Genomic DNA, 13,763 nt, shown 5'->3' with positions numbered 1-13,763 from the left:
TACTTACAGCATTTTCTGTTTTTATTTTTTGTTTGCAGAATCTGCAGTATTTTGCTTCAGTATTAGTCAGACACTAAGTGGTGTGCACAGGAAGTGTAGCTATGTGAATTTTTCAGATTGTTGACTGTGTTAAGTATGATACACTATGGGGGAACTGTATTGAGATGGATAGAAAACTGGTTGGCAGAGAGGGAATAAAGAGTAGGAATTAATGGGTGTTTCTCAAATTGTCAATCAGTAATTAGTGGAGTGCCACAGGGAAGAGTGCTGGGACCCCAGCTACTCATAATATAAATGATTTGGATGAGGGAACAAAATGTAACATCTCAAAGTTTGCAGGTGATACCAAGTGGCTGTGATGTGGATACAGAGATTCTTCAGAATGATTTGGACAGGTTGGGTTAGTGGGCTAATCAATGGCAGATGCAATATAATTTGGATAAATGTAAGATTTGGGAACAAAAACAAGAAGGCAGATTACTACCTGAATGGCTGTAAATTGGGAGAGGGGAGTGTGCTTGCAGGATCTGGGTGTCCTTGTGCAGCAGTTACTGAAGGTAAGCATACAGATGCAGCAGGTGGTAGGGAAGGCAAATGGCATGTTGCCTCTCATTGTGAGAGGTTTCAAGTACAGGAGCAGGGATGTGTTGTTGCAATTACATAGGGCCTTGATGAGGCCACACCCTATTGTGCGCAGTTTTGGTCTCCTTTTCTGAGGAAGGGTGTTCTTGCTCTTGAGGGAGTGCAGCGAAGGTTTACCAGGCTGATTCCAGGAATGGCGGGACTGATACATGAGAGATTAACTAGGTTAGGATTGTTTTCGCTGGAGTTCAGATGAATGAGTGGAGATCTCATAGAGACTTATAAAATTCTAACAGGATTAGATAGGGTAAATACAGGGAGGATATTCCCAATAATGGGAGAGTCCAGAAACAGGGGTCACAGTTGAAGATTCAGGGTGGACCATTTAGGATGGAGATGAGGAGACATTTCTTCATCCAAAGAGTGATGAGCCTGTGGAGTTCATTACCACAGGAAGTAGTTGATGCCAAAACATTGAATGTATTCAAGAGGCAGCCAGATATAGCACTTAAGGCAAATGGGATCAAAGGTTATGGGGAAAAAGCAGGATAAGGCTATTGAGTTGGATAATCAGCCATGATCATAATGAATGGTGGAGCAGGTTTGAAGGGCCAAATGGCTACCTCCTGCTCCTATCTTTTTTGTTTCGTTGTTTCTATAATGGCGAAGTTCCAAAATGCCAGCCAAACGGCTAGGCAAGAAAAAAAAAAGTGAGCATCGAATCTCCAGCCATAGTTTTGTTTTCTGTTTTTTTACAGTCACTTGACTGACACTAGATGACGTTGTGGAGGAGCAAATGATCGTTTGGTGTAACATGAAGTTTGGCAAAAGCAAAGAAATCTATTTTGTTTTATTATAAACAATGTTTTTTTAAATTATACACAGGTAAAATGAATTAGAACATAAGAACATAAGAAATAGGAGCAGGAGTAGGCCATCTAGCCCTTCGAGCCTGCCCCGCCATTCAACAAGATCATGGCTGATCTGTCGTGGCTCAGTTGCACATTCGCGCCCTCTTCCCATAACCCTTAATCCCCTCGCTTATCAAAAACCCATCAACCCGCGTCTTAAAAATATTTAGCGAGGCAGCCTCCACCACTTCAACGGGCAGAGAATTCCAGAGATTCACCACCCTTTGAGTGAAGAAGTTCCTCCTCAACTCCGTTCTAAACCGCTCCCCCTTTATCTTGAGGCTGTGCCCCCTAGTCCTACTATCCTTTCTGAGCGGGAAGAGTCTCTCCACCTCTATCCTATCCATCCCATTCATCATCTTGTACGTCTCAATGAGATCTCCCCTCATTCTTCTAAACTCTAACGCCAATCCACTTTACTTGCACATCTTTGGACTGTGGGAGGAAACGGGAGCACTGGGAGGAAACCCACACAGACACAGGGAGAATGTGCAAACTCCACACAGCGAATTCCAGTGGAAAGTATTGTTTCTTGCTTGCTATACGGGCAAAGCTTACCGTTCATAGAGAAGAAAACAAGACTGCTGAATGTAGTGTTATAGTCATAGCTAGGGTGTAGAGAAAGATCAACTTAATATGAGGTAGGTCCATTCAAACGTCTGATGGCAGCAGGGAAGAAGTTGGTCTTGAATCGGTTGGTACATGACCTCAGACTTCAGAATCTTTTTCCCGATGGAAGAAGGTGGAAGGGAGTACGTCCGGGATTCATCGGGTCGAGGCAGCGGGAAGTGTAGACAGTCAGTGGATGCGAGGCTGGTTTGCGTGATGGATTGGGCTACATTCACAACCTTTTTGTAGTTTCTCGTAGTCATAGGCAAAGCAGGATCCATACCAAGCTGTAATACAACCAGAAAAATTGCTTTCTATGGTGCATCTGTAAAGATTGGTGAGAGTCAAAGTTGATTTTTATCGCCTTCTGAGAAAATAGATGTGTTGGTGGGTTTTCTTAACTGTAGTGTCGGCATGGGGAGATCAGGACAAGTTATTGGTGATCTGGACACCTAAAAACTTGAAGCTTTCAACCATTTCTACTTTGTCCCTGTTGATGTAGATAGGGATATGTTCTCTACTACACTCCCTGAAATCAATGACAGTCTCTTTCATTTTGTTGACTTTGAAAGAGAGATTATTGTCGTTGCACCAGTTCACCAGATTCTCTGTCTCAGGATAAAATTGTTTCCCCTAGTGAAGAATTCTAGAACCAGGGGACATAATTTTCAAGATAAATGGCAGTAGGTGTAGAGGGGATACGCAGAAGAACTTTCTTACGCAGAGGACAGTGGGTGTCTGAAGTTTGCTGCCTGAGTTGGCAGTGGAGACATAAACCCTAAACTCATTTAAAAAGTATCAGGATATACACCTTAAACGCTGAAGCTACAGGGCTATTGGCTACATGCAGAAAGATGAGATTAGAAAGGACACCTGGGTATCCTTGGGCTGTTGTGGACAAGATGGGCCAAATGGCCTCTTCTGTGCTCTAAATTTTCAATGGTTCTAAAAGTGCGGTGATTATAAAATCCCTACAGTGGAGAAAGAGGCCATTTGGCCCATCCGGCCTGCACCGACGACAATCCTACCGAGGGCCTTTCCCTGTAACCCCCCATATTTATTCTGTTAGTCCCAGAGAAAACCCACACAGACACACAATATGCAAACTCCCCACAGTATACAAGGCCGGAATTGATCCCCGGGTCCCTGGCGCTGTAAAGTGCTAACCACTGTGCCACCATGCCACCCCATGTGATATTGATCACTTTGATGTGTTGTTATGGGATCACTTTGAGACTGTAAGTGGAGGGTCACTGTATGGTGTTATATCATCATCAAGGAGGTGATATTGGACCAAAAGAGTAAGGGGTGTGTAGAACATGCTGTTGTACTCATGGTGTGCAGATGTTTCGCTTGAAGTTGCAATAAAAAATCCATGCATTTGTAATGTGGAGGGACGCCAACAATATGGGTTCAATTCCTGTAACGGCTGAGGATCTTCATTGTCTTTCTCAACCTCATCCCTTGTCTGAGGTGTGGTGAACCTCAAGTCAAATGAACATCAGTCAGCTCTGTCCCTCAAAGGGACTGTGGCGACTTTTTCTTTACCTATTCCTGTGATGTACTAATCCCATACTAATGGAGCAAATACTATAGCACTAGTACTCTGAGACAAAATAGTGGAATCCTTTGCTGGAGTGTGGCTGCAAATGTCTCTGGTAGGCACATCGAGGTCACCATTCTGCACATAGTCCTGGTGAACACCACTTATTGGAGTGCAGCTGGGTTTGATCCTCCTCTCATCTGACACCCACATTTCCATCTTGGATCAGTGGATAATAATCAGGATGACAATATTGACTTGTCTTCAGTTCTTAACCTGGCAATGTTGAGGCAAATTATAGTGATGCAACTGTCACACAAGCTGCATTCAGCTAACTCCAAGGATTGAAAATTGATCCTGGGTTTTATTGAGCAAATGTTGTATACCAAAAGATGAAACCTATCCAGCATAATCCTACCATTGTTTAGCATGTAAAAGCTTGTTTGTATCAGTTTTTATTCTTTAACCTCTTGTTGATGAATCTAAAGTGCTTTAAGCTCAGTGATCTGCATAGACTTGAACTGTTAATATGTAGACTGCTGTTGTTTCTTGGTGATTAACTAACTGCATAAGCCACTAGTTTCAAAGATTATAATTATGATATACTGTGCAAGTTCAAACTGAGATAAAGCAGCTTTCAAGGAAGCAATATGCTATTTTTTAGGTTTTAGCTCACATTGTAGTCTGACTTGCATGGTTAACAGATGGAATTATGCATTATTAGAGGTGTGGCATTTTTCAGATGGGATATTATAATGAGGCCCTATCATGTGTAGGTTTTCAAGTTACTATTTGAAGGAGAGCACTGAGTTTTCCGCAATACCTAAACAATACTTAGCCAGTGTCAAGTAAGTCATGGTGATCATTTATCTCACTTAATTTGTTTTTCGGATGTTGTGTCTTCTCCCAAACATCGCATCAACAGAAACTTACATTTATGTAATGTAGTGTGCTTAACAAGCAATATGAATAAAAATAGAAGGAAAAATCAGAAAAGTTAATCTAAAGCTTAGTGAAAGAGCTATGTTTTGGGGGGGGGGATCTAGAATTGGGGAAATGGGAGATCTTGATATGAACATATAAATTAGACCCCAAGTAGGCCACTTGGCTCCTTGAACGTGCTGTCATTCAGTAAGATCATGGCTGATCTGATTGTAACCTCAACCCCACATGCCTGCCTACCTCTGATAACCTTTCACCCCCCCTGTCAATCAAGAATCTATCCATAGAATACCATGTAGAAGGAGGTCATTCAGCTCAACGGGTGTGCACTGATTTTCTGATAGAGGACTTACCTAGGCCCAGTCCCCACCCTATCCCCGTAACTCCGCACATCTACCCCACAAATCCCTCTAACCTACACATCTTTGGAAACCAAGGGGCAATTTAGCATAACCAATCCAACTAACTTGCACTCTGGATTGTGGAGGAAGTCAAAGCACCTGAAGAAAAACCACACATCGAGAGATCGTGTAAAATCCACACAGTCATCCAAGGCTGGAATTAAATCCAAATTCCTGGCACTGAGAGGCAGCAGTGCTGACCGCTTTGCCGCTGTGCCACCCTGGATGGCTTTGCCAGCTTAACACTCTGAGTGAGTTAGAAGAAATAAAAGACTACTAACTTCAGAGTAGGTATTTTAAGGACACAGACTGAGCCCTGCATGGAATCCCAGCGAATGCAGGTCCATACAGAATGGCTCTGCCAGTGATTGCCACTCAGGGAAGTTTTGAATCATCCTTCATAAATACTTCTTAAATGTTATGAGGGTGTCTGTCTCCACTACCCTTTCAGGCAGTCTGTTCCAGACTCCCACCAACCTTTGGGTGAAAACGTTTTTCCTCACATCCCATCTAAACCTCCTGCCCCTTAAATCTGTGCCCCCTATTCATTGATCTCTGTACCAACTGGAAAAATTTCTTCCCGTCTACTGTATCTACGCCCCCCATAATTTTATACATCTCAATCATGTGCCCCCTCAATCTCCACTGCTCCAAGAAAAACAATCCCAGTACATCCAATCTTTTTTCATAACTAAATCTCTCCAGCCTAGGCAACATCCTGGTAATTCTCTCCCCTTTCCAGCGCTATCACAGTCCTCCTATAATGTGGATTCCAGAACTGCACAGAGTACTCCAGCTGTGGCCTAACCAATAATTTATATAGTTCCAACCTAAGCCCCTTGAACACTATGCCTCGGCTAGTGAAAGCAAGTGTGCCGTAACCACTTTAACCACTTTATCCAACTGTCCCGTTACATTAAGAGACCAGTGGATACATACACACCAAGTTCTCTCTGATCCTCGGTGCTTCTCAGGGTCTTGCTTTCATCAATTATTCGCTTTGTTTATCCTGCTCACACTTATCCAGATTGAATTCCATTTGCCATCTGATCAGCCTGTCTATACCCTCCTGTAATCTAAGGCTATCCTCTTTGCTATTTACCACCCCACCAATTTTCATATCATCCGCGAACTTACTGATCAACCCTTCTACGTTTAAGTCTAAATCGTTTATATAAACCACAAACAGCAAGGGCTCCAATACTGATCCCCGCGGGACTCCATTGGACAAAGTCTTCCAGTCCCAAAAACACCCCTCGACCATCACGTTTTGCTACCTGTCACTCAGCCTATTCTGGATCCAATTTGCAAATTTTCCTTGAATCCTATGGGTTCTTACCTTCGCTATCAGTCTCCCATGTGAGATCTTGTCAAAAGCCTTGCTGAGGTCCAAGTGGATTATGTTAAATGCATTGCCCTCATCTGTGCACTTGACAACCTCTTTGAAAAATTTAACCTAGTTGGTCAGACATGACCTCCCCTTAACAAAACCATGTTGATTGCTTTTGGTTAATTCCTCCTTCTCCAAGTGTAGAGTAATTCTGTTTCTCAGAATTGCTTCCAATAGTTTCCTCACCACTGAGGTTAGACTGACTGGCCTGCAGTTTCTTGGTTTATCTCTTCCTCCTTTAAATAATGGTACTACGTTGGCTGTCGCCCAGTCCTCTATCATCTTTCCTGTGACCAGAGAGGAATTGAAAATTATTGCCAGTGCCCCTGTTATTTTGCCTTTGCCTTGCCTGAGAGACATTTCATCCAGCCCTGGAGATGTCTCTCATTATAAGCATTCCAGACTACTCAGAATCTCCTCTCTGTCTATGTTAATTTCTTTAATTGCATCTCAGTCCTTCTCCCTGAGTTCTAACCCACATCAACCCTCTCACCAGTGAACACCAGCATGAAGTATTCATTCAGAATCCTGCCTACGTCCTCCGGCTTCACATATGAAGGTGGGAATCAAAGTGAAGTGACTGGGAGAGAGGAGGTTAGCTCACAAATAGAGAGAGCTTGTCGACAGTGTGAGAGGGAGGATAGGCAGGTGATGGAGGAGGAGTGCTCAGACTAAAGGTTTGAGATGTGTCTATTTTAACGCAAGGTGTGTTATGAACAAATTAGATGAGCTTAGAGTGTGAATCACTACTTGGAAATGTGATGTGGTGGCCATTACAGAGACTTGAATGACTCAAGGACAGGACTGGATACTTCAAGTGCCAGGTTTCAAATGTTTCAGAAGGGACAGGGAGGAAGGAAAAAGAGGTGGGGGAGTGGCACTGTTGATCAGCGATAGTGTCATGGCTGTAGAAAAGGTGGACGCCATGGAGGGATTGTTTACGGAGTCTCAGTGGGTGAAGGTTCAGAACAGGAAGGGGTCATTAACTTTACTGGGTGTTTTCTATAGGCCACTCAATAGTAACAGGGATGTTGAACAGCAGATAGGGAAACAGATCCTCAAAAGATGTAATAGTAACGGAGTTGTCGTGATGGGAGATTTTAATTTCCCAAATATCGATTGGAATCTCCCTAAGGCAAGGGGTTTAGATGGGGAGGAGTTTGTTAGGTGTGTTCAGAAAGGTTTCCTGACACAATATGTGGATAAGCCTACAAGAGAAGAGGCTGTGCTTGATTTGGTATTGGAAAATGAATCTGGACAAGTGTCTGATCTCTCAGTGGGAGATCATTTTGGAGATAGTGATCATAACTCTATCTCCTTTACATTGGCATTGGAGAGAGATAGGATCAGACAAGTTAGAAAAGTGTTTAATTGGAGTAAGGGGAATTATGAGGCTATCAGGCACAAAATTAGAGGCATAAATTGGAAAGAGGTTTTCTCAGGGAAACGTACAGAAGAAATGTGGCGAATTTTCAAGGAATATTTGTCTGGAGTTCTTTACGGCAACGTTCCAATGAGACAGGAAAGCTATGGTAGGCTAAAGGAACTGTGGTGCACGAAAGCTGTAAAGAAAGAAATGGTGACCTAACCAACCTACGAAAAAAAAATAATCTGGTCCTCGTAAAACATCATATTTGTCCTACTTGCATGATCCAGCCATCTGCTCGGATTATGTAAGTATGAACAGAAAGGTTCAGGGAGCTGGGTAATGCTAGAGATCTAGAAGGGTATGCGGCTAGTAGGAAGGAAATTAAGAAGGAAATTAGGAGAGCCAGAAGGGGTCATGAGAAGGCCTTAGCAGGTAGGCTGAAGGAAAACCCCAAGGCATTCTCCAAGTATGTGAAGAGCAAGAGGATAAGACATAAAGGAATAGGACCTATCAAGTGTGACGGTGGGAAGGTTTGTATAGAACCGGTAGAAATTGCAGAGGTGCTCAATGAATACTTTATTTCAGTATTCACAGTGGAAAAGGATCTTGGTGGTTGTAGTGCAGATTTGCAGCGGACAGAAAAGCTTGAATATGTAAACATTAAGAAAGAGGATGTGTTGGAGCTTTTGAAAAGCATCAAGTTAGATAACATAGAACACTACAGCACAAACAGGCCCTTCGGCCCACAAGTGTTGCCGATCACATTCATACCTACTAAGCCATAGAACTATCTGTAACTCCCAATCCCATTAAATCCATATACTCATCCAGAAGTCTTTTAAAAGACCCCAGCGAGTTCGCCTCTACAACCACCGACGACAGCCGATTCCACTCACTCACCACCCTCTGAGTGAAAAACTTATCCCTGACATCCCCTCTGTACTTGCTTCCCAGCACCTTAAACCTGTGTCCTCTCGTAGCGACCATTTCAGCCCTGGGAAATAGCCTCCGAGAATCCACCCTATCTATTCCTCTCAACATTTTATAAACCTCTATCAGGTCGCCTCTCAACCTTTGTCTCTCCAGGGAGAAGAGACCTAGCTCCCTCAACCTATCTTCATAAGGCATGCCTCCCAATCCAGGCAACATCCTTGTAAATCTCCTCTGCACCCTTTCAATAGCTTCCACATCCTTCTTGTAGTGAGGTGACCAGAACTGCGCACAGTACTCCAAGTGGGGTCTGACAAGGGTCTTATAAAGTTGCAGCATTACCTCCCGACTCCTAAACTCAATCCCTCGATTAATGAAGGCCAGTACACCATACGCCTTCTTGAGCACATCCTCCACCTGCGAGGCCGATTTAAGAGTCCTATGGACCCAGACCCCAAGATCCTTCTGCTCTTCAACACTGCTAAGACTCCTACCCTTGATATTGTACTCCTGCATCCCATTGGTCCTGCCAAAATGGACCACTACACATTTATCCGCATTGAAATCCATCTGCCACTTCTCCACCCAGTCTTGCATCCTATCTATGTCATGCTGCAACTTCTGACATCCCTCCAGACTATCCACAACACCACCAACATTCGTATCGTCGGCAAACTTATAGAACCTTGATTAGACTGGACTTGGAATATAGTGTTCAATTCTGGTCGCCACACTACAAGAAGGATGTGGAGGCTTTGGAGAGGGTACAGAAAAGATTTACCAGGATGTTGCCTGGTATGGAGGGCACTAACTGAGGAGAGGTTCGAGTAACTTGGTTTGTTCTCTCTGGAGTTTGAGGGGAGATCTGATAGAAGTCTACAAGATTATGAGAGGCATGGACAGAGAGGATAGTCAGAAGCTTTTTCCCAGGATGGAAGAGTCAATTACTAGGGGCCATAGGTTAAAGGTGTGAGGGGCAAGGTTAAAAGGAGATGCACAAGGCAGATTATTTACACAGAGAGTCGTGTGCTTGGTGCTTGGAACGTGTTGCCGGGGAATTGGTGGAAGCGGATACATTAGTGACTTTTAGGGGACATCTTGACAAGTACATGAATAGGATGGGAATAGAGGGATATGGTCCCCAGAAGGGTAGGGTGTTTTAGGTAAGTCGGGCAGCATGGTCAGCGCAGGCTTGGCGGGCCGAAGGGCCTGTTCCTGTGCTGTAATTTTTTGTTCTTTTACTTGTGGGCAGTACAAGATTACATATTACACAAGAGCAGAAGATAAAGATATTCACTCCACCTTAGCTGATTTAAGAAACTATATGTGACTTAAATGAGAGGGAAATACAATGCAATGCAATTCACCTGCTGAGAATATTGCACACCCTAATGATATAAAGCCCAGGATGAATTCATTAAAATAATATTTTGCACAGATTTGCAAAGTTAAAACAGAAACTGAGTTAACTGAAATGATTAACTACCCCCTTTGGTAAGTATGTATTTTTCTTAATTGTTTTCATTTGTTCCAGGTACTTTTGGCCGTATCTTTCATGGGATTTTAGTTGATGAAAAAGACCCAAGTAAAGAGAAGTATGTTTTCGCTAAAACAGTAAAAGGTAAGCAGATCGTATAGAATTACATAGAAAGGGCAGCTTGCCAATAGGCCATTGAATCTGATTTTCCCTGATAAGCGTAACCAGCCTGTTCCGCAATCATCTTTGTCAAATATTTTTTGCATACACTACATATCCTTTTTATAACATGGAAGCCAAACTGTAAACAGCACTTGGTGTATATTGGTGATGTATACACATTTAGTATAACTTTTTGTTTTGAATTCCAGCCCTCGAGAAATTAATCTCAATGTTTATTTTTCATGGCCTTATTAAGCTGTATGTGATTTTTGTGTATCCATAGCCCCAGACCCCTTTGTTCTGGTCTAGATTCTTAATTTCTCAAGAATATATTATTCTTCATCCCAGCAAAATATACCACCACCTATATCGTCACTTATATTCCATAAGATTGTCATTTAAAGATTGGAAAATCTTTAAAGGTCAGCAGAAAGCCGTGAAAAAGCTACAAAGAAAAGTAAATAGATTACGAGAGTAAACTAGCTCAGAATATAAAAACAGATAGCAACAGTTTCTACAAATATATAAAACGGAAAAGAGTGGCTAAAGTAAACATTGGTCCTTTAGAGGATGAGAAGGGAGATGTAATAACTGGAAATGAGAAAATAGCTGAGGCATTGAACAGGTATTTTGTGTCAGCCTTCATAGTGGAAGACACAAATAATACGCCAAAAACTGATGACAGGAAAGGTGATGGTAGGTGAGAATCTAGAAGCTATCATTATGAAAGAGGTAGTGATGGGCAAGTTAATCGAGTTAAAGGTAGACAAGTCTCCTGGTCCTGATGGAATGCATCCCATGGCACTGAAAGAGATGGCGAGAGAAATATCAAATGTACTAGTGGTAATTTACCAAAATGCGCTGGACTCTGGGGTGGTTCCCACAGATTGGAAAACAGCAAATGTGATGCCACTGTTTAAAAAAAAGAGGTAGAGAAAAGGCGGGTAACTATAGGCTGATTAGCTTAACTTCTGTAGTAGGGAAAATTGTTGAATCGATCATCAAGGAAGAAAAAGTGAGACATCTGGATATGAATTGTCCCATTGGTAAGACACAGCATGGATTCATGAAGGGAAGGTCATGTTTGACTAATTTGGTGGAATCCCTTGAGATCATTACATGTGCAGTGGACAATGTGGATGTGGTGTATCTGGATTTCCCGAAGGCATTTGACAAGGTGCCTCACCAAAGACTGCTACATAAGATAAAGGTGCACGGTGTTACGGGAAATGTATTAGCATAGATAGAAGATCGGTTAACTAACAGTAAGCAAAGAGTGGGGGTAAATGGGTGTTTTTCTAGTTGGTGATCAGTGACCAATGGTGTGCCTCAGGGATCAGCGTTGGGATCACAATTGTTTACGATTTACATAAATGATTTGGAGTTGGCGACCAAGTATAGTGTGTCAAAATTCGCAGATGACACTGAGATGAGTGGTAGACCAAAGTGTGCAGAGGACGCTGAAAGTCTGCAAAGGGATATAGATAGTCTGAGTGGGCGAGTGTCTGGCAGATGGAGTACAATGTTGGTAAATGTGAGATCATCCATTTTGATAGGAATAACAGCAAAATGGACTATTATTTAAATACTAAAAAATTGCAGTGTGCTACTGTGCAGAGGGACCTGGATGTCCTTGTGCAGGAATCTCAAGGAGTTGCAGGTGCAGCAGGTAATTAAGAAGGCAAATGGAATTTTGTCCTTTATTGCTGGGGGAATGGAGTTTAAAAACAGTGAGGTTATGTTGCAGCTGTATAAGATGCTGGTGAGGCCACATCTAGAGTACTGTGTACAGTTTTGCCAGAAAGGATATACTGGCACTGGAGGGGGTGCAGAGGAGATTCACTAGGTTGATTCTGGAGTTGAGAGGGTTGTCTTATGAGGAGAGACTGAGTAGACTGGGGCTATACTCACTGGAATTCAGAAGAATAAGGAGAGATCTTATAGAAACATTATGAATGAAATAGACAAAATAGAAGCAGGGAAGTTGTTTCCACTGGCGGGTGAACCTAGAACTAGGGGGCATAGCCTCAAAATAAGGGGAAGCAGATTTAGGAGTGAGTTGAGGAGGAACTTCTTCAAACAATGGGCTGTGAACCTGTGGAATTCCCTGCCCAATGAAACAGTTGAGGCTACCTCATTGAATGTTTTTAAGGCAAGGATAGATAAATTTTTGAACAGTAAAGGAATTAAGGATGGTGGAGCGGGGGGGTAAGTGGAGCTGAATCCACAAAAACATCAGCCCTGATCTTGTTGAATGGCGGAGCAGGCTCAATGGGCCAGATGGCTTACTCCTGCTTCTAGTTCTTATGTATGAATATGTAAATGTAAATTTATATATATATAAAAACACCACCATCTATCTTAATCTTTTAATTACTGGCCAATTTTGCTGTAATGAATTTTTGTATTTTGTAGTTCTATTTTTTAGCATTAGCTCTTCCCCTTAATTTGAAATCATCAATAAATTTTAAAATTCCATTTTTCATTCCCAAATCCAAATCTTATGTAAACAGTTGTCCTTACATTGATTCTTTGCAACACCACTTTTCCATCTTCTGCTAGTCTGTGTTACTGGCCATACCCCTGCTCTCTGTTAGTCAAAATGTTATCCCTTCTGCTACTTGCTCCCAATTCCACATGTTTTGACCTTAATCTTGAATCTATGATGCAGTTTTTTTCCAGAGGTCTACTATATTACCATTGTCTACTCTGATGTCCAGAGAGCGATGTGGTTTTTGAGTACTCTAACTCAGAAGTTGGATTTCTCTGTTACCATTTGAAATAATAAATATATTGTCTATGATATTTCAAAAGTTTGTGTATTTTTAAAATAGCTGAATATAGTAACAAAATATCTTTATGGGTATACTGCTCTTCCTACCAACTAAAGAATTACAGAGAAGAGCTAGAAGAAATGTCAGTTATGCAATATCTGAGTTAAATTCAATCGAGGATTTATTTTTCCAAAGCTGTCTGTTAAAACATGGGGACACTTAACTAATATAAGAACTATTTGGTGACTTGCAGAAGTTTGTGTGAGGGGAAAACAAGGGACAAAATAGGCATTCTATGGGATAACAAACATAAGGCTGGTCACAATAGTCTGTGACCAGATGCAGTAAATTGATTTGTCTAGTAATGAATCTTATTTTTCTCACCATCTATAACTCCGTCACTGAGGATAATTGCGACTTTTCTACAGTTATGCCAGCTGCAGTAGATCAGACTTGAAACTTACTTGGACTGTGATTCAGTTAATTAAAGATCAGTTCATCATTAACAGTGACAGAAAAAAGTCTATCTTTTCATTGTGCCATAGACTTGCCATCATATTCAACAATTTGTGGACGTATGCCATCAGATCCCTCTACTCCTGAATTTAGAATTTAGCCTTTAGAATTGTATCTTTTATTTTGTATTGCCTTTGGTCACTTTTCTTACAAAGTG

The 13,763-nt window shown here is 41.9% G+C and overlaps 1 protein-coding gene across 2 annotated transcripts in view; it reads left to right on the top strand.

Moving 5' to 3' along the window:
• ryk (receptor like tyrosine kinase) overlaps positions 1–13,763 on the top strand; it is a 367,912-nt gene that overhangs the window by 184,399 nt on the left and 169,750 nt on the right. For both annotated transcript variants that reach the window (XM_080184943.1, XM_080184936.1), the window contains one exon: positions 10,212–10,298. In XM_080184943.1, the coding sequence (XP_080041069.1) occupies positions 10,212–10,298 (87 nt within the window). The remainder of the gene's footprint in view (positions 1–10,211; positions 10,299–13,763) is intronic.

Source organism: Carcharhinus amblyrhynchos, chromosome 3, assembly GCF_965287045.1.
Source record: "Carcharhinus amblyrhynchos chromosome 3, sCarAmb.v2.hapA, whole genome shotgun sequence".
NCBI classification, from domain to species: domain Eukaryota; kingdom Metazoa; phylum Chordata; class Chondrichthyes; order Carcharhiniformes; family Carcharhinidae; genus Carcharhinus; species Carcharhinus amblyrhynchos.
Note: the sequence above shows the minus strand (reverse complement) of the source record. Positions and strands in the feature narration are given on the sequence as shown.